Genomic DNA, 20,083 nt, shown 5'->3' with positions numbered 1-20,083 from the left:
TGCTCCATGAATTCCTTCAGAAAATCATCTAGAAATCCTTCTCACGAAGACTTTGATGTATTTTATGAAAGTTTTTCTAAAATCTTTTAGAATGAGTTTTTTTTTTTAAGGAAATCGCTCATGGATTTCGTTGGAGTTGCTTTTAGCGTTTTTTTTTAGAAAATCAAAGTGTGGAGCGGACCTGGTGTGATGGTTAAATCACACGACTATAACGCCGGGAACTTGGGATCGAATCGCACATCCGACAATCTCACAAAATGTGAGTTCTTTCATCGCAAGGGAAATTAAGTTTTGGTCCTGACATGAACTAGCCCCAGATTAAAAATCTCGTTAACAAAGATAAAAAAAAATATCAATTCAAATGAAATATCAATAAAGATTCCAACAGAATTATCTCCAAGGATTTCACTACAAAATCTTCGACAGACTCCTTCAGAAATTCTTCCAGGCTTTCGTTAAGAAATTTCATCGAGACTTCCTTTAGATATTCCCTCTAGAAATTCCCCAGGAAATCCCGTAAGTAGTTTCTGCAAAACCTGCCCAATTGAGAAATCTAATAGAGGAATCATAGTGAAATATCTTGAGGAATTCCAATATGAGTAATAACTGAAGGCATTAATAGAGGAACATTTGAAGAAATCCCTAGAAGCATCCCTGAAGGAATCCTAAAAGAAATTCTTGAAAAAATCCCTAGGAAAATAGCTAGATTTATTCATCAGTAGGCTGGCCCCAGGGGCACGTTCTCCTTCATTTGGGAAATTTGTACCATCCGTAGATTTATTCATGGATCACAGCACGGAGTAAATTATATAGGAATTATTGCAGAAATATCTACAGAATTCTCTGAATACAACACCAGAGGAGTTCCTGTAGAAACTACTGGATAAAGGCCTACAGAAATACCAATAATAATTTCTCGAGGAACCTCAGCAGGTGTTCCTGAAGCAATCTCTGGGGGTATCACAGATAGAATTCCTTGGGAAATATCTGAAACGGGTCGTATAGAAATTTCCAGAAAAAATCTTGGAGGAACTCCAAGATCCATCCATCCAAGACCATCTATTATTGATGAATAGAGATCCTGAGTTACAGTATGTGACTCCCTCATTCTGGCGAAACTAGCTTTATGAAGCCAACCACGTCCTTGGGAGATAAGATCCATATGTCAGCAGGCCCCAAAAAGGGCTTGCTGAGAACTTTGAACCTACGTTGGGTGAGTGCACTGCAATAGCAGAGGATGTGTTCTGATGTTTCCCTCTCCTCGTCACAGAAGCGGCAATTTGAGTTTTGGATTGCTCCGATCTTTTGTAGATGGTATCTGCAGGCGCAGTGTCCAGTTATTAGAACGGTGTAGATGTTTAGATTCCTTTTGTTGAGACCTAATAGTTGTTGGTTTTTCTTGGGGAGTTCCCGATAGAATTCCTTCAAGAACTACCGGCGGAATACTTGGAAGAGCACCAGCAAAAATACTTACAAGAAACGAAGCAAATGAATTGCTGAATAAAAATCACTTTTATTTTTCTACTTCAAAAAAGGCTGACAAAATCGGATCAAAAATCTGATAAAATCGGGATCTGACAAAATCGGGGGCTGACAAAATCGGGACCCCAATGTATTATTATATTCAGGGATCTTTATAGATTACAGTATTTCTACTAGAATTGCAACATTTCCACTAGAATTCCTTAGATAATACGCTCATGTATTGCTCCAGGATTATTTTTAGAAAATCCTCCAAGAATTTTATGAAAAGATTTTTTCTAGAATTTTTTTTAAAGAATTTCTCAATAAACATTTTTAGGAATTCCTCCAACAATTTCCCTAAGAATTTCTCCAGAAATTTCTCCAAAAATTTCTACAGAAATTTATGCTGGGACGCTTTTACGAATTTCAATGTGATCTTTTCAGATGTTCATCTGGAGATTCATTGAAGAGTACTTTCAAAGATTTCTACAGGGATTCTACTGGAAATTTCTTTAGGGATTCAGACATTCTTCCTAGCCTTTCTTCTGAAATTCCTTTAAAGAATTTCAGCTAAGGATTATTTCTGAAGTTCTTCCATTGAGTTCTTCAGAAATTTCTCTTGAAATTACTTTGAAAATCCCTACAATTCTTCCGAGGGTTCCTCCAAGAATTCCTTGAGAAATTTCTTCAGGATTCAGATATTTCTGCAGGGTTTTTTTTTTTCAGAAGTTATTCCAAGAATTTTCACAAGAAAAAGCTAGCATATTTTTTAAAGAAATCCTGAAGAAATTTCTCTAGAAAGACCTGGAGGATTGTCTGAAGGAAACTAAAAAAACTTCTGGTGATACCTTGGAAACCCTGAAAAATTTTTTTTAAGAAAGACTTGGAGTGTTGCCTGAAAGAAACTTAAAAAAAAACTTCTGGTGGTTCCTTTGGAGATTTTTTTAAATATTTTCTGGAGTGATTCAAGGACAAATACTCCTGAACCAATTTCCGAAGCTATCTCGAAAGAAACTCCTGGATGAAGTCCTGGGAGAACACTTGAAGAAATTTCTCAAGAAACCTCCTAAATTTCTGGAAAAAAAAAAATAATGAGAATCTTCTTGAAGAAATCTGAATGTAATTCCTTGGAAAACTTGCTTGAGAAATCCGTGGAGGAATTTCTGGAGGAATCTTTTAAAAATGTCTTTTTGAATTTTTTCGACTAAGAGAGTTACAGCGGTAATTTCTTTCTGGCTTGCAGTCTTATGTGTTGGCTCACGAAACAATTATTTTTGCTCCAACGTTTCGATCTTCATCAGGGGATAAAAAATTATTCGTTTCATGGACAGTGACGAATAATATTTTATCCCCTGATGAAGATCCAAACCGGGATCGAAACGTTTGAGCAAAAATGATTGTTTCGTGAGCCAACACATAAGACTGCAAACCAGAAAGAAATTACCATATTAAAAATGTCTGTGAGAATCCCCGCAGAAATTGCTGATAAGGGACTGTTGAAATTCTTGAAAAAATCTCTCAATAAACTGCTGAGGGCACCCTGGAGGGTTTTCTGAAAGAACCTAGAAGAGTTCCTGAAGATACGTCTGGAAAAAATTTAAACGAATTTCTTAAACAAGTACCCTGAAGACTGTCTGGAGAAGTTTTCGAAGTAAATCCTGCAGAAACAAAAAAAACGTGAATGTTTGGAAAAATATACGGAAGAACTAGCTAATATTTGAAACATTTCTGGAAGAACCTTTGAAGAAAGGTCTGAATAAATCCCAAGCAATCCTTAGGTGTGTTTAAACTCAACACAATACCTTAGAGAATCCCCCAAAAGGAATATCTCAATTTCAGCCTGAGGGAATTCCTGAATATTTTAACAATATCTACAAACCTCTGGAGAAATTTCAACAATTATTTTGATAAAGGATTCCTAGAAAAAAATAAAAAATTCTAAATGCAAATCCGGGAAGAATTTATAAAAGAATATCCGATTTTTTGTAAGAAAATTCTCTCGCATCTTTTGAAGAAATCTTTGAATGTAATTCCGAATCAAAACTCATCGAATAATATTTTCTTAAGAATCCCAGGAGGATTTTTTTATGGTGCCCCTGGACAAAACCAATATGAATCTTTTCAGAGATGTCTTGAGCAACTCCTGAAAAAGACCCGAGGAGAATTATTGGAAGAATTTCTGAAAAACTCTCAGGAGATTTTTTGAAGAAATATATAAACAGGGGAATACTTTTTTTAAGAAACACATTAACAAAAGGATACCTGAACGAATCGTTGGAGGAATTTTTGTTGAAATCATTATTCTAGGGCCACCTTTCTCAAACTATGGTTCGCGACCCACCAGTCCCTTTAAAAAATATACGTGTCGGTAAAGAAGCCTGTTCTAGGGAATCCTGCGAATATGAAGAAGTTATTTTAAAATTCTGTAAAAAAAATTGATAAACTCTGAAAGAATCTCCACAGGAATTTCTGGCAGTGTCCCAGGAGGTAATCGTGAAGAAATGTTGATCAAGTACATGAGAAGAAATCCATTCTTAAATTTATTCTTGGAGCATTCTTTAAAATAGTTCTTGCTGACCTTGTTAGAGGAACTCTTACAATAATGTTCGTTTCTCGGTATGGATGAATCACGATGGATATAACAAAATCATTTGCTGTGATACTAACAGTATAATTTCAAGTCTCCCCAGTCTCCTCTATGGATTATCTTTTTTTTCACTAGTTCATATCAATTGAAACCATCGCACGGCGACGCGGCAGTTTGCAATCGCAAGCATTCGCCAAGAGCAAATGGCGATTTAATTAAATTATTAACACATTAAGACTAAGCCCGAGCGCACAAACCAAGAAAGGCGCTTTTGAATGATACTTTGTTGAAGCGCAATGCCAGAGGGGGGCTTCGATTACGATTCGTTGGAAAGTCTAACAAGATATCGCTCCACGCCACAGTTGCCGCCGCCACAACTAACTGAACCAACTGGAGAGTTTTATTCGGAAATGATATCCACGATTAATTTCATGCTTCTCGCTTCAGGAAGCGCAGCACCCCTAGCCCTGGCGGCGGCGGTTGCTTCTTGGAAAGGGGTCGTCCGGTAACCGGTAGAGTGTGGAATTGGATGAGAAGGGGCAGTGGCGGAAAGAGTATGCAGATGCAATGTTGTTGCAAGGGACAGTTGAGTAATTGGCAAACGATGGTTTTGTTATGTTTTACAGTATTTATCACTCTGAAAGTTTCCTAGGTAGCTGAAGCTGGATGTGTGTTCACATTTCTCACCTTCGGAGTAATATGAACGTGAGTTGATAACTCATAAAGATTTCTCCTAAGAATATGAAAAATCCAGTTTTCTCAACCACCAAACTCAATATCGGAAAATTGGGACAAAAAAGCTACCGCGGTATACCGCAAGCGAAAAATAAAATTGAAAAACTGTAGATAACAAGTCTTTCAACATCCCAAAATACCTAATATCCAACCCGTAACACAAAACTTACACATGCGAATAGGCAACGAGCAAATTACACAATATTCAGCATTCATTCACGTCAGCTAGCAATATTCTTGCGTACAAATCAATCTCATCCCGCACATGAACACATAGTAGCAGCATCTTTCTCTAGCCAAGACTATTTTCAAACAGAGAAATTCCTCATTTCCCAGCCGGCGGAAATTTTCGTTCGTTAGATAATTCAAACTCACCAACCAACCAACCAACAACGCACGTTCTGTTGATACGGTTGCACAATCGTTGTGGGGGCCAAAAATAATGCAAACAGCTGCCCGCGTTGCGAACGAAATCCTATCTCAATTTTGTGAAAAAGTGTGCCTCTGGGGAGCTCGAAATAGACGCGCCAAGCTAAAGTGCACGATATTTTCGAAGAAAACCACGCTGCAAAGTGCCCAGTTTGAGAGGGGATTTCAAATGGATGGTTTTTGAATAACGGAAAAGCGTTGAAATCCCAACTTTTGAATATCAGAAATCGCTGCTTATAGGTAGATTTGGATTAATGCCGGAAATCCGGATGACCTTGACCCATAATTCGCGAACGGTTTGGCCTAAAATTAGAACTAAAAATACTCAAATATCCCGTTGGACCCAGGTGGACAGCTGATTGAAACTGAGCTATCTTTAAACAGGTACCATTGAACTTGGGGAAATCCTGGCGTCATGAGGTTGACGTATTCGGAATCACGTTTCAGTTGGCACACGATCGTAGACTTCTCTTTTGTTGTTTTGGTAACTGGTTGATTGCTCCCAAAATACAAGTACCTCAATCGTTGAGGTGATCCGCAACCGTAATACCTGTAGGTACTGAAACTCGTGTGCCATAGAAAATGGTGCACGCACTTGGCTTGCAAACTCGTTCACAAATTCGTACGCTTCTTGCTCTGGCTTAGCTGTGAGATTCCCAAAATAGAACACTTCGACTAACCGAGGATCTTCCTCTCTGTCTTCTTACAGTGCAACAAACTGGCGGCTTCATTCAGCAACAGACGTCATCAACCCCGGCCATCACCTCGGCACCACAGACGCCATCGGCTCAGCTGTACCAGCAGCAAGCACCAAGCTACTTGGTACAGTCGCCCAGTATCCCATCCGACGCATCACCACCTGTGTTTGAGCAGATCTTCAAAAACTCTCGCTTTGCACAGGGCGGTAATGCGCTGTTCGAGGGTAAACTCAAGGGTACACCTAAGCCAGAGGTTTCCTGGACTCGAAAAGGCGCACCACTTTTCGACTCTTCGAAGCACAAGCTTAGCTACAATCCCTCGACTGGAGTGGTGTCGTTGCTGATCAACCAAATTGGGCCCGGCGATGAGGGCGAGTACACATGCAAAGCCAGAAACGCTGTTGGCGAGGCCATCTGCTCCGTGTTCATTCAACCAGAAGGTATGCCTGCTCCACAGTTCCAACAGGTCAAACGGGAACAGCAAATGCAGCAGCAGGTTATGCAGCAGAAGCAGGTCATAAGCCAACAGCAGCAGCAGTACACCAACGGCTACTCGCACATCGAAGAGGAATTCAAGGTCGATACCTTCGAGTATCGATTGCTGCGGGAAGTATCCTTCCGCGAATCAATCACTCGTCGCTACGGTGGCGAAACGGATGCTCAAATAATCACTACCGTAGATCGCGCTCTTGGTCCACCAGCACCTCCGCAAATTAGTCAGAAACCGAGAAACTCGAAGCTAGTCGAAGGATCCGATGCTGTCTTCAGCACCAGAGTTAGCGCCAACCCGAGACCAAGACTGAGCTGGTTTAAGGATGGTCAACGAATTATCCCGTCCGTCGACAAGCATGAAATCACTTATTCGAACCAGCAAGCAACACTACGTATCAAAAACGTTAACTCCAAGGATTCCGGTCACTACACTCTACTGGCCGAAAATCCTCAGGGTTGTCAGGTCTCGTCCGCTATCCTGGCTATCGAACCAGCACAGGAACAAACCACCGTTGCAACCAGCCATGAAGTCATCGAATCGGCGGAAGCTACCAAAGCTCTATCTCCAGCGTTCGTTACTCTGATCCAAGATCAGGAAACTACCGAGGGAAAAATGGCTCGCTTTGATTGCCGCGTCACTGGCCGTCCTTATCCGGAAGTGGCCTGGTACATCAACGGCAAGCTTGTCACTGACGACGCCACGCACAAAATCCTCGTCAACGAGGCTGGTAACCATTCGCTGATGATCACCAGCACCAACCGTTACGATCACGGCATTGTAACCTGCGTCGCCCGTAACAAAACCGGAGAGATTGCTGCTCAAGCCAAACTAGTCGTATGCGAACGCGAACAGGTCGTTGCACCGAAGTTCATTGAACGTTTTACCACTGTCAACGTGAAGGAAGGTGAACCCGTCCGTCTATTTGCACGTGCCATCGGTACTCCGATCCCACGCATCACCTGGCAGAAGGATGGCATCCCTCTGCAGCCGGGACCGGACGTACAGATCCTGTGGGACGACAATGGTTCCACCACCGTTGACATCCCACGAGCTAAGACGTCGGATGCTGCTTGGTATCAGTGTACCGCGCAAAACGTTGCCGGTACCACTGCTACCCGGGCTCGTCTCTTCGTTGAAACTCCGAAGGGACCAGCCCCAGAACAGCGCCGTCTACAACTACCACGACCAACCAAAGTCATCCAACCAGAGTAAGATCTGCATGCTAACTGTGAACTATTTCAAGATTTCTAATCATTCTCCATTCGTAGACCCGCACCGGAACCGGAAGTCATCTTCTTGCGTCACGTCGAGCGAGCTGCTCCCCATATGCCACCGAAGGAGGAAGATCGCATCTATCCACCGCCAAAGTTCACCATCCCGCTGAACGACGTTGCTCAAGTCGAGGGTGGTAAGGTGCACTTTGAAGGCCGCATCGAACCCGTCTCCGATCCGACGATGCGCGTCCAGTGGTTCCTGAATGGAAACTTGATTCAAGCAAGTAAGTATAGTCAAGAATTCTCAATAATCACCATTCTAATCAACCTCCATCCCCGCCTCGTAGGTTCCCGTGCCAACACGACGTTCCAGTTCGGCTTCGTCGCCCTGGACCTGCTGAGCATCGTCATGGAGGACAGCGGCGAGTACACGTGTCGTGTGTCCAGCTCGACTGGCGTGGCCGAATCGCGTGCCATGCTGAGCGTCCAGCCAAAGCCTCCGATCGAGCAACAGTCGCAGCATTCGGCAGCCCTGCATCAGATTCAGAACCTGGAGGACTACTCCAAGTACGTTCGTACTGAGAGTATTGAGGAAGTGGTCAACCAGAGGCCGGCTTTCACTCGCCCACTGCAGGACTTGGGCCAGCTGGAAGAGGGAAGAAACGCTCATTTTGAGGCTCAGATTACCCCGGTGAGCGATCCAACAATGAGAGTGGAGTGGTACAAGGATGGCCGTCCGATTACGGCCAGCTCTAGGATCACCGCCATCTTCAACTTCGGATACGTCTCCCTGAACATCATGCACCTACGAGCTGAAGATGCCGGTACCTACACTGTGCGCGCCGTCAATCGCATCGGCGAAGCTATCAGTACTTCTCAGATTACGATCGTCAGCAAGGCTGCCGTTACCGGAGATTTGGGTATCGCTGAGCAACAGAACTACATCCAAAGCGTCGAACAGCTAGAACAGTACCAAAAGTACCAAAACATGAAGTTCTACGAAGAAACTCCGGAAAGCACTCAGCGACCGGAGTTCAAGACACCCATCTCCGACCAGCTGAACATCCGCGAAGGAGGCTTTGCCCACTTTGAAGGTCGCCTGGAACCCGTCAGCGATCCAACTCTTCGTGTAGAATGGTTGAAGGATGGTCACCCGATCGAGGCTAGCTCGCGTATTACCACGTTCTGTAACTTTGGCTACGTTGCTCTGACAATTAAGCAGGTCACGATTCATGATGTCGGTCACTACACTTGCCGTGCCTATAACTCTCTGGGAGAAGCCCACATCACCGGCAAGCTGACTGTGGTGTCCCGCCAGGACATCATCGTCGACTCCCAGACGAGCCACATGGGAATGGAGAAGATCCAATATCTGGAAGATTCGTCAAGATATACCCGCTCTACCCAAGAAGAGCAGCAGGTCATTCAGACTGCTCCACGTTTCCTGGGTCCGCTGAAAGCTACCAACAAAATCGTCGAAGGACAGCGCGCTCATTTCGAAGCCCGCCTTGAACCACAGTCCGATCTGACGATGCGTGTTGAGTGGTACCACAATGGACGTCCAGTGATGACAGCCAACCGTATCCAGACGTACCACGACTTCGGTTATGTCGCTATGGACATCTTGGACGTTCGCGGTGAAGATTCGGGAACCTACACGCTGGTTGCTACTAATGCAGCTGGACAAGCCCAACTGGATACCCAGATGATCGTTGAAAGTAAGTATGCAAATTCCTCTGCTAGTAGACTCATGAATGACGCTTCTTTTATTTTTGTCTTAATGTACTGTGTAAAGTCAAATAAAATTCGACACTAAGACACATAGTCACACTTGTAGAAGACAAATGTAGTTTCATATTAGAATTTTAGTATTTAGCTTCCTCCACACCACCACCAAGAACAAATATCCCCAACCAAAACTCATTTAAGGCACGTCATACGCTTCCCCTCCAAAACCCTAGGGCAACACGTAAAATCTCTGTATGAATCTTTATCTCTTGCAGCTCGTTCATCTGTTGATACCACCAGCATGCACCACGTTGTTGAACGCACCCAGATGAAGCAGGAAACTCAATTCGTCGAACCGTCGTATCAAATCGAAGAACTGTGCAAATCCAAGCCGATTTTCACTCAGCCTCTGTCGGATCCGCAACCAGTCGGAGAAGGTCGTAACATCCACCTGGAGTGCAAACTCGAACCTCTGGGTGATCCCACGATGCGCGTCGAATGGCTCCAGAACGGCCGTCCAATCACTGTTGGATCCCGCTTCAAGACCTATTACGACTTCGGTTTCGTGGCTTTGGACATTCTTCACTGCACTGCAAACGATTCGGGAGAATACACTGTACGCGCTACCAATCAGCTTGGATCGTCGCACACCTCGGCTTGTGTTCGGGTCATTACTCGTTCGGACATTATCACCGAATCGCAAAGTGAGCTGACCCAGGAGCAGCTGCAATACCTGGATGATTCATCCCGCATGCGTCGTGACGTTTTGGAAGACATCACCGTCATGTCGCCGCCACAGTTCGTCCGTCCACTGCACAACATTGAAACTTATGAAGGTACCAACATCCACTTGGAATGTCGTCTGCAGCCAGTCGGTGATCCAACAATGCGTGTCGATTGGTTCGTCAACGGACAACCGGTCAAAATCGGCCATCGCTTCCGTCCAGCTTACGAGTTCGATTACGTAGCTTTGGATCTGCTCGGCGTCTACCCTGTTGATTCAGGAGTGTACACTTGCCAGGCTCGTAATTCCCTAGGGGAAGCTGTAACTTCTTGCTCGGTTCGCATCGTTGCTAAGAAGGACTTGATCATGGAGACTCAGTACCCAGCAGGTCTCGAAAAGTTACAGTTCCTGGAAGACATCTCGCGTTACCGCAAAACCGAGTTTGTTGACGAAATTGTCAACATCAAGCCAAGATTTGTTACCCGTCCTAAGAACATCGATCGTGCTCAAGAGGGTGGTCACGCTCACTTCGAGTGCAAGCTTGAACCAGTAACCGATCCGAACTTGAAGGTTGAATGGTACAAGAATGGTCATCCGATCACGATCGGTCATCGATTCCGTCCAATCCATGACTTCGGTTACGTTGCTCTGGATATTATTGATCTGATCGCTGAAGATAGTGGAACCTACATGTGCCGTGCCGTCAATTTGGTTGGCGTTGATGAAGTCGCCGTTCAGCTGTCCTGTCGTGGCACGCAACAGATTCTGACCACAACGCAGAACGAAATGGGTCTTGAGCAGATTCAGTATCTGGAAGAGAAGTCCAAACATCATCGTGCTGATCACGGCGACGACATGCCATCGCAGGCCCCTACTTTCACTACCTCGTTGAAGCATATCGAGATCAAGGAAGGTCAGCGTGCTCACTTTGAGTGCCGCCTGATCCCAGTCTCTGATGCTACTCTCCGCGTTGAGTGGTACCATAATGATGCCCCGGTCAAGTCTGGATCTCGCTTCACTGAAACGAACAACTTTGGATTTGTTGCCTTGGACATCATGGGATGCTTGGCAGAAGATTCCGGTACCTACACTTGCCGTGCTGTCAACGCCCTTGGTGAAGCTGTCACTTCAGCTACTTGCATTGTTCATACCCGCAAGAGCATCTACTCCGAATCGCAGCATGAACATGCTTTATCCAGCCTGCGCTACCTGGAGGATATGTCTCGCTATCAACGTGAGACGGAAGTCGATGAAGTTATCACTCAGGCTCCAGTCTTCACTCTTCCAGTGAAGGATGTTAAGGTCGCTGAGAATCAAGCCGTGCATTTCGAGGCTCGACTGGTCCCGGTTGGTGATCCAAAGATGCGAGTTGAATGGTTGCGAAATGGAGTTCCGATTGAGGCGTCCAACCGTATCACCACTATGCATGACTTCGGATATGTTGCCCTGAACATGAAATACGTCAACCCTGAAGATTCCGGAACTTATACTTGCCGCGCAACCAACGATTTGGGACAGGCTGTTACTTCCGCCAAGCTGATGGTTCAATCCAAGGCTGCTCTCGATCTGGAAACTCAAAACGAGAACGCTCTGGAGAAGATTCACCAGCTTGAAGATGCTGTTCGGTACTCCCGTAGGGAAGAAGAGGAATATGTTGTTACCCAGAAGCCCAAGTTCACTACGAAGCTTCATGGACCAACCAATTTGGTTGAGCAACAGAGTGCTCACTACGAATGCCGAATTGAACCGTATCCAGATCCGAACTTGAAGGTTGAATGGTTCCACAACGGACAGCCATTGACTACTGGTCATCGCTTCAGAACTACATACGATTTCGGATTTGCCGCCCTTGATGTACTCACCGTCTATGCCGAAGATTCCGGAGAATACACTTGCCGTGCTACCAATCATCTTGGTTCGGAAACGTCGTCCATCATTTTGAACGTTACTTCCAAGTCAGGAATCGTTCGCGACACTCAGCACGAAGGAGCTTTGGAGAAGATCCAATATCTGGAATGTGACGCACGTTACGGTCGCAAGTCAGATGAGGAGCACTTCGTTGCCGAAAAGCCACAGTTCGGTCGTCCACTCAAGAATGCCAGCGTATCGGAAGGTTTGCCGGTACATCTGGAAGCTACGCTCACACCAGTTAACGATCCTACCATGAAGGTCGAATGGTACTGCAATGGTCGCCCGATTCAGCAGGGTCATCGCTTCAAGACTACGTACGACTTTGGTTTCGTCGCTCTCGATATTCTGTACGCACACGCTGAGGACACAGGCACCTACATGTGTAAGGCGAAGAATGCGGTTGGGGAGGCTGTCACGACCTGCGCTGTTAAAGTCACAGGTGAGGTCTCATCTTTCATGAAGTAAATCTCAAAACTAATCTTAACTTTTTCCTCTTTTAGCAAATGCTGGCTTATATTTGGAGACTTTGGATGAACAGCGTCTGCAGAAGATTAAGGAACTGGAGAGCTACCAGAAACCAAAGACGCCGGAAGTGGAACCAGCTAAGCAGAAGCCTGTATTCTTGACCCCGTTGACCAACTTGGAGAACCTAAAGGAAGGCGACTACGCCCATCTGGAATGCCGCGTTGAGCCGATCAACGATCCGAACCTGAAGATTGAATGGTTCATCAATGGCAAGGCCATCCGAGCAGGACATCGCTTCCGTACGACCCATGACTTTGGATACGTTGCGTTGGATATTCTGTACGTCTACGGAGAGGACAGCGGTACCTACATGTGCAAGGCCACCAATTTGGTTGGAGAAGCCGTCAGTACTTGCAACATTCGTGTGGTTAACAAGCGTAGCATCATCTTCGATTCTCAACATCCAGATGGTTTGGAAAAGATTCAGAAGCTGGAAGCCCAAGCACGTCCGTCGCGTCTGGAGCATGAAGAACCTGATGTCACTGCTCCACGTTTCGTTACTGAGCTTAGAGGCACAACTGAGATTCACGAAGGCCAAACTGCTCACTTTGAAGCTCAAGTTGAACCGATCCATGATCCGAATCTACGTATCGAGTTCTACCACAACGGAAAGCCACTGCAATCTGCAGCGAGATTCCACATTACTTTCGACTTCGGATATGTTGCGCTTGATATTCAACATTGCGTTGCCGAAGATGCTGGAGAGTACACGGTTAAGGCCATCAACGCCAAGGGACAGTGTAAGTCTTCGATCAACATGCGAGTTACCGCCAAGGGAACGATCATTACAGATACTCAACATCCCGAGGGTCTGGACAAAATCAAGCAGCTTGAAGGAGCAGCTCCGTTCAAGCGTCCGGAGATTCAGGATGCCGTTACTAAGCAGCGTCCAGTGTTCACTCAGCCTCTGCAGAACATTGACTTCATCGCTGAGGGACAAACCGCTCACTTCGAGTGCCGCTTGATTCCGGTTGGTGATCCGAACCTCAAGGTCGAATGGTACAGAAACGAAAAACCGTTGGAGGATAGCTCTCGTATTACCAAGCAACACGACTTCGGATTCGTTTCGATGGATCTTACTCACGTTCGTGAAGAAGACGAGGGTGTGTACATGTGCCGTGCTATCAATCCTCTGGGTGAGGCCGTCACTACCGCTTCGATGAGAATCCGTACGAAGGCCAGTATCCAAATGGACTCGCAGCATCCGGAAGGCATGAAGAAGATTATCCAACTTGAACAACCACATGCAGCTCGTCCCGAGGAACAAGAAGCTGGGTTCGAGAAGCCAATCTTCACGCAGCTGTTGACTGGACCATCCGAATTGTGGGAAGGTCAACATGCTCACTTCGAGGCTCGCGTAGTGCCAGTTGGTGACGCTAGTATGAAGTACGAATGGTATGTGAATGGCGTTGAACTCAAGCTTGGATCAAGATTCCGCACTACCAATGATTTCGGATTCGTCACTCTGGATATCAATTCGGTTGTGTCTGAGGACTCTGGTGTTTACATGTGCAAGGCTATCAACAAGGCTGGAGAAGCCGTATCTTCGACCATGATGAAGATTAAGTCGAAGTCATCGATTGCTGGCGAACCACTGCTTCCGGAAGCTTGGGAGAAGATTCAGCTCAAGGAAGCAGCAATGAACCGCGTCCCAGACATGTTTGTCGACACAACTCCGCAGCAGGCTCCAGTCTTCACCACGCACTTGGAAAGCCACGACAAACTTCAGGAAGGTCAACACGTATACTTGGAAGCTCAAGTCGAGCCTCGTGCCGATCCTAACCTCCGAATTGAATGGTTCAAGAACGGTATGGCGATCACTACTGGAGCGAGAATTCGCAGCACCTTCGATTTTGGTCTGGTTACTCTGTCAATCAATGGACTTCGCGCCGATGACTCAGCTATCTACACATGCAAGGCTATCAACAATCATGGTGAAGCCGTTTCCACTGCTACGTTGAAGATTGAAGGCAGCCACTGGCTCTTGGGAGATACGATGCACCCAGCTTCCGTTCAAAGGATTAGTGATTTGGAAGCACCTCGTGCAGCTTACAAGGGAACTCCTGAGCCACAGTTCGAATCCCCAGTCTTTGTTACTCATTTGAACAACGTGGAATGCAAGGAAGGAGCTAATGTTCACTTCGAATGTAACGTGGAACCATCAAAGGACCCGACTATGCAGATTGAATGGTTTGTCAACGGCAAACCACTGCCAACTGGTTCCCGTTTCAAGACCACTTACGACTTTGGATTCGTCTCGCTGGACATCACCGGAGCATACGCTGAAGATTCTGGAATCTATACTTGCAAGGCTACCAACAACAAGGGATCTGCATCGACATCTGGATCGTTGAGATGCACAAGCACTACAACCATGTATTTGGATACTCAACATCCGATGGGCAAGGCAGGTCTGGAAGCCGTTCAAGATACGGAAGCTGCTCTGGCAAACCGTTACAAGCGACAAGATTCAAAGCCGGAAGGTGATTACCCAGCACCGAAGTGGACCGTTGAGCTTCAGTCCGAGTTCAGACTCAATGAAGCAGAATCTCTGCATCTCGAGGGACAGGTTGAACCAAAGGATGATCCTAACCTCAAGATCGAATGGTACTTCAATGGAAAGGTTTTGCAACATGGATCACGCTTCAAGATGACCAACGACTTTGGATTTGTTACGCTTGATTTGACGGAAGTTTACGAACGTGATCAAGGTACCTACACATGCAAGGCCTACAACTATTCTGGAGAAGCCTTTACTTCATCTACCGTGTACTGCGTAACCAAGGAAAGCCTCATTGAACGTACTCAGCATCCGAAGGGCACTGAGGGCTTGGAGAAGATTCAGAACCTCGAAGAATCCCTACGCAGACATGAGGCCGCCCAGATCGAAGCTGAAGGAGGCCATGCTCCGAGATTTACTTCCGAGTTTGTTGCCGTCGCCAATGTTGAAGGAGAAATTGCTCATTTCGATGCTACGTTGATTCCAACTGGCGATCAGACCATGGTCATTGAATGGTTCTACAACGGAAAGACCTTGGAAGCAAGTCACCGTGTGCGTACCGTTTATGCCTTTGGCATGGTTGTGCTCGAGATTCTGGGAACCAAGATCGAAGATTCTGGAACTTACAGTTGCCGTGCCACCAACAAATGGGGAACAGCTGAAATCAGCGTCCATCTTGAATGCGTCGATAAATCCGCCGGACAGAAGCCACGCTTTACTACTCAGATTCAGAACTTGGAAGGCCTTAAGGATGGCCAATCGGCTCACTTCGAGTGCACTTTGGTCCCAGTTAACGATCCAGATCTGAAGGTCGAATGGTTCCACAATGGCAAGCCACTGCGTCATTCCAACCGTATCAAGCCTGTTTCCGACTTCGGATATGTGTTGTTGGACATTGCCTACGTTCAGAGCCACGATTCTGGCGAATACGTCTGCAAGGCGTCGAACAAATATGGCGAAGATACGACACGTGCTATACTCAAATGCTTCGGAAAGGGAGGAGTCTACTTGGAATCGCTGCAACCCGATTCATTGGCTAGAATCCGAGAGCTGGAGAGCCAGGCGGGAATGAAGCCAACCGCTGCCGGATCGCCAGTTGGAGAAGCTCCACGGTTCATTACCAAGATCTCCGACATTACCAAGCTGGTTGAGGGACAGAGTGCCCACTTTGAGGCTAGACTCACTCCAGTTACGGATCCAGATCTGGTCGTCGAATGGTACTGGAATGGACAGAAGCTACCACATGGTCACCGTTATCGCACGTTCCACGACTTTGGAATTGTTATCCTGGATATTCTGTACTGCTACGAAGAAAACTCGGGTGAATTTGAGTGCCGTGCCACGAACAAATATGGATCGGATAGCACCAAGGCTACGCTAAAGTGCGTCTCCAAGGCAAATCTTATCCTAGATTCCCAACTGCCTCATGGAATGGAAGGCGGATTGGAGAAGATTCAAACTCTGGAAGACTCGCTGGTCCGTACTCGCGATGAACGTGAACGCGTCGAAGGCGGTCGTGCTCCAGTGTTCACCGTGCCTCTGTCGAACATTGACAGCTTGCGTGAAGGAGAAAGTGCTCACTTTGAGGGCAAGCTTACTCCAACCGACGATCCGAGACTTAAGGTGGAATGGTTCTGGAATGGTAAGCCACTCAAGACCGGATCGCGATTCCGTACGTTCTGTGACTTCGGATTCGTCATTTTGGAAATCTCGCCTGTATATCCAGAGGACTCTGGAGAATACTCGTGCCGTGCTTCTAATGAATACGGTGAAGCTGTTACTACTGCAACGATGAAGGTTCAAGGCAAGCGTAGTATCATTCTGGAGTCCCAGTTGCCGAAGGGTATGGAAGGCACCATTGAACGTATCGCGGAATTGGAAGGACTTGGCATTCCTCATGGAGGTCTTACCCCTGATGACGATTCTGGCAAACCTCCAGAGTTCATCACTACGCCATCGGATCAAACTCTAACCGAGAACTCGTTGGCTCACTTCGAGTGCCGCCTGACTCCAATCAACGACCCAAGCATGCGTGTAGAATGGTATCACAACGGCAAGGCCTTGTGGGCTGGATCTCGCATCAAGACTATCAACGACTTTGGATTTGTCATTCTGGAAATTGCTGGATGCTACCAGCGAGATTCGGGATTGTACACTTGCAAGGCTACCAACAGTCATGGAGAGGCTACCGTTTCGTGTAAGTTGACGGTACGTGGTCGTCAAGGCATCATCATGGAACCACAATTGCCATCGAACTTCCGTACTGGAACGGAAAGCATCCAGAAACTGGAAGAACAGTTGCACAAACGCGAAGAAATGATGGCCGAAGAAGATGAAGCTCGTCCACCGAAGTTCATTGTTGAGATCAAGGATAACAATGACGTAGCGGAAGGCGGACCAGTACACTTCGATTGCCGCGTTGAACCGGTTGGAGATTCGTCGATGAGAATCGAATGGTTCCACAATGGACGTCCGTTTGCTACTGGATCGCGTGTGCACATGCTGAACGACTTCGGATTCATCGCTCTGGACATGGATTATGCCTACGTGAGGGATTCTGGAGTATACGAGTGCCGTGCTACGAACAAATGGGGCACTGCTTCAACCACTGCTAAGGTCACTGTAGTGTCCCGAGGTGGAATCATTTTGGATTCGCAGCTGCCGGAAGGTATGACTGCTTCTAAACTGAAGGAACTGGAACGCGCAAAGGTTACCCTGGCTACCCAGGAAGAACGTACCTTCGGTCCGCCGAAATTCGTTTCGCAGATTCAGTCTACCACGATCGATGAAGGAGAAACGGTTCGCTTCGAATGCCGTGTTGAACCTAAGGAAGATCCTAAGTTGCGTGTTGAATGGTTCCGCAATGGAAAGCCACTGCCTAGCGGTCATCGTTACAGAACTATCTACGACATGGGCTTCGTATCTTTGGACATCCTGTCGGTCTACATCGAAGATGCCGGAGATTACGTGTGCCGTGCGTTCAACGAGCATGGTGAAGACGTTACCAAGGCCCACGTGAGCTGCAAGAAGCTTCCTTCGATTGTGCTGCAGAACCAGATTCCGAAGGGAATGCAAAAGTCGGAAACGCTGATGCAGATGGAAGCCACGATCAAGAAGTACACCGAAGAGATCTTCCTCACCGAGGATGATCTGTTCGACCCGGATCGTAAGCAGCCACCTCGTTTCGTGACGCAGATCAAGGATCAGACCAGCTTGACCGAGATGCAGGCCACCAAGTTCGAGTGCCAGTTGGCCCCGGTCGGTGATCCGAACATGAAGGTGGAGTGGTTCTACAATGGCAAACCGTTGCCGTATAGTAAGTTACTTGACAAATTGAAAAATCGTAAATGGTAGTTAACATATCTGTGTATTACAGAGAACCGCTTCACACCGATCTACGACTTTGGCTACGTGGCGATGAACTTCGGATGGATCTACCCGGAGGACAGCGGCGAATATCTGTGCCGTGCCACCAATCTGTACGGTATGGATGAAACCAGAGCCATCATCAAGACCACGGGCAAGCCAGGTATCATCTACGATTCTCAGCTGCCAAAGGGCATGAAGAGTATCCAGAAGATTCGCGAGATGGAAGCGTTGTGGAACTTGAAGTAAGTGTACTTGATGTGGTTTTGGAATAGCATGAACCTAATGATCAAATGTTGTCCACAGTATTCCAGAAGTGATCGACGAATCGCAGAAGCCGAAGAAGGAACCAGCATTTGTCAGCAAGCCGGAGTCTATCGAAGTCGAGGAAGGTGAATGGGCGCGCTTCTGTTGCCGTGTTACCGGTCATCCGAAGCCAAGAGTTATGTGGCTCATCAATGGACACACTGTTGTCAATGTATGAAAAACAAAACTATCAAGTCTATGGTTCAGGAACTAAAATGATATCTTATTCTTCAGGGTCAACGCTACAAACTTACGTACGATGGTATGTACCACTTCGATATACCGAAGACTCGTCAGTACGATACCGGCAAAATTGAAGTCATCGCTCGCAGCTCCGTTGGCGAGGCTGTCGCCAGGTGTGAATTGAAGATTACTCCGCGTCGTGACGATTACCGTGGAGTGTTGAAGAACTCTCCAAGACGTAAGTACTTGCTAATACGAAAACACACCTACATCTAGGTTCTCAAAAAACTTCTCTACTATCTCACTCACACCACTGCAATAAAAAAAAAGAGAATCAACGATATCAGACAATATCGCAAAACAAATGAGCTTTACTTTCGGAGTTATCTCTCTATGAAGAGTTTGATTTAATACACACTAACACGACACGCTTCACTTTTGGAGAATACTAAACATATTTGAGTAATGGCACTGAATCACATCAACCCATATCCACACCGATCAATACCATCCCGAGCCATTCGGGAAATACACCGCTGTAAAATAGTACATCCACACACCAACCTCCCCATCCCTAAATCCCTCAAAATATCCCAATCCCGTAAACAACTGCTTGAACTTCACTGAGAGTATCTGGGAGCTGCTTCAACCGCAACCTGGGAGATGCTGTTCATCGGGGTGGACAACATGGAATTCACCTCCGCACTGCAGACTAAGTATGGACTTTTCGGATCCTTGTCGTGCGTAGCTGTACTCTAATGGCCGTGAAAACGACTTTTCCGGGTCTACTTCGTATTCCTCTACGTCATTTCTGTTCGAATATTGGTTGCTACCATCTCAGTAGTTGTATAGTGCTTCTGTAAATAATCTTTCTAAACACTTTAGCAATCTTATATGTGATTCTGCTTAGCCATCCTCGCATGGTGAGTATTCTAGATGCGATGGCTAAGCTTCGCCAGCTGTCTTTCTTGTACATGTTGTTTGATTTTGCCACTGTAAATAATACGTTAACTGTTAACTGTAATGCTCTTGCAAGGCATGCAAACTTTTCAGCGGGTCTATCCAGGTATTCACAGAGTCTCCGAACTCTCTGTTAACTTCGTAACATAACATACCCTAACGAACCTTCAAGTGTTCTATTGCTCTCTATTATTGGGCGGAGATAACTTCGCACTAACCAAGCCTACGATCGGGCCACAAAATGTTTATCACTTTACACT

The 20,083-nt window shown here is 46.2% G+C and overlaps 1 protein-coding gene across 1 annotated transcript; it reads left to right on the top strand.

Moving 5' to 3' along the window:
- Positions 1 to 6,220: 6,220 nt before the first annotated feature.
- LOC109411815 (titin) lies at positions 6,221 to 20,028 on the top strand. Its single transcript, XM_062843692.1, has 8 exons — positions 6,221 to 7,614; positions 7,675 to 7,904; positions 7,968 to 9,338; positions 9,624 to 12,422; positions 12,484 to 18,324; positions 18,385 to 18,619; positions 18,681 to 18,852; positions 18,915 to 20,028. The coding sequence occupies exons 1-8, from the start codon at positions 6,356 to 6,358 to the stop codon at positions 19,137 to 19,139; spliced, it is 12,132 nt and encodes a 4,043-aa protein (XP_062699676.1). The 5' UTR covers positions 6,221 to 6,355; the 3' UTR covers positions 19,140 to 20,028.
- Positions 20,029 to 20,083: the final 55 nt, after the last annotated feature.

The sequence above is a fragment of the Aedes albopictus genome, unplaced genomic scaffold (genome assembly GCF_035046485.1).
Source record: "Aedes albopictus strain Foshan unplaced genomic scaffold, AalbF5 HiC_scaffold_466, whole genome shotgun sequence".
In the NCBI taxonomy this organism is placed as follows: Eukaryota; Metazoa; Arthropoda; class Insecta; order Diptera; family Culicidae; genus Aedes; species Aedes albopictus.
This window is presented reverse-complemented; position numbering and strand designations above follow the sequence as displayed.

Coding starts and splice junctions, on each gene's coding strand:
- LOC109411815 (XM_062843692.1), top strand. CDS start 6,356: ATGCCTGCTCCACAGTTCCAACAGGTCAAACGGGAACAGCAAATGCAG. Junction 12,423..12,483: donor CTGCGCTGTTAAAGTCACAG/GTGAGGTCTCAT, acceptor TTCCTCTTTTAG/CAAATGCTGGCTTATATTTG. Junction 18,325..18,384: donor TGGCAAACCGTTGCCGTATA/GTAAGTTACTTG, acceptor TGTGTATTACAG/AGAACCGCTTCACACCGATC.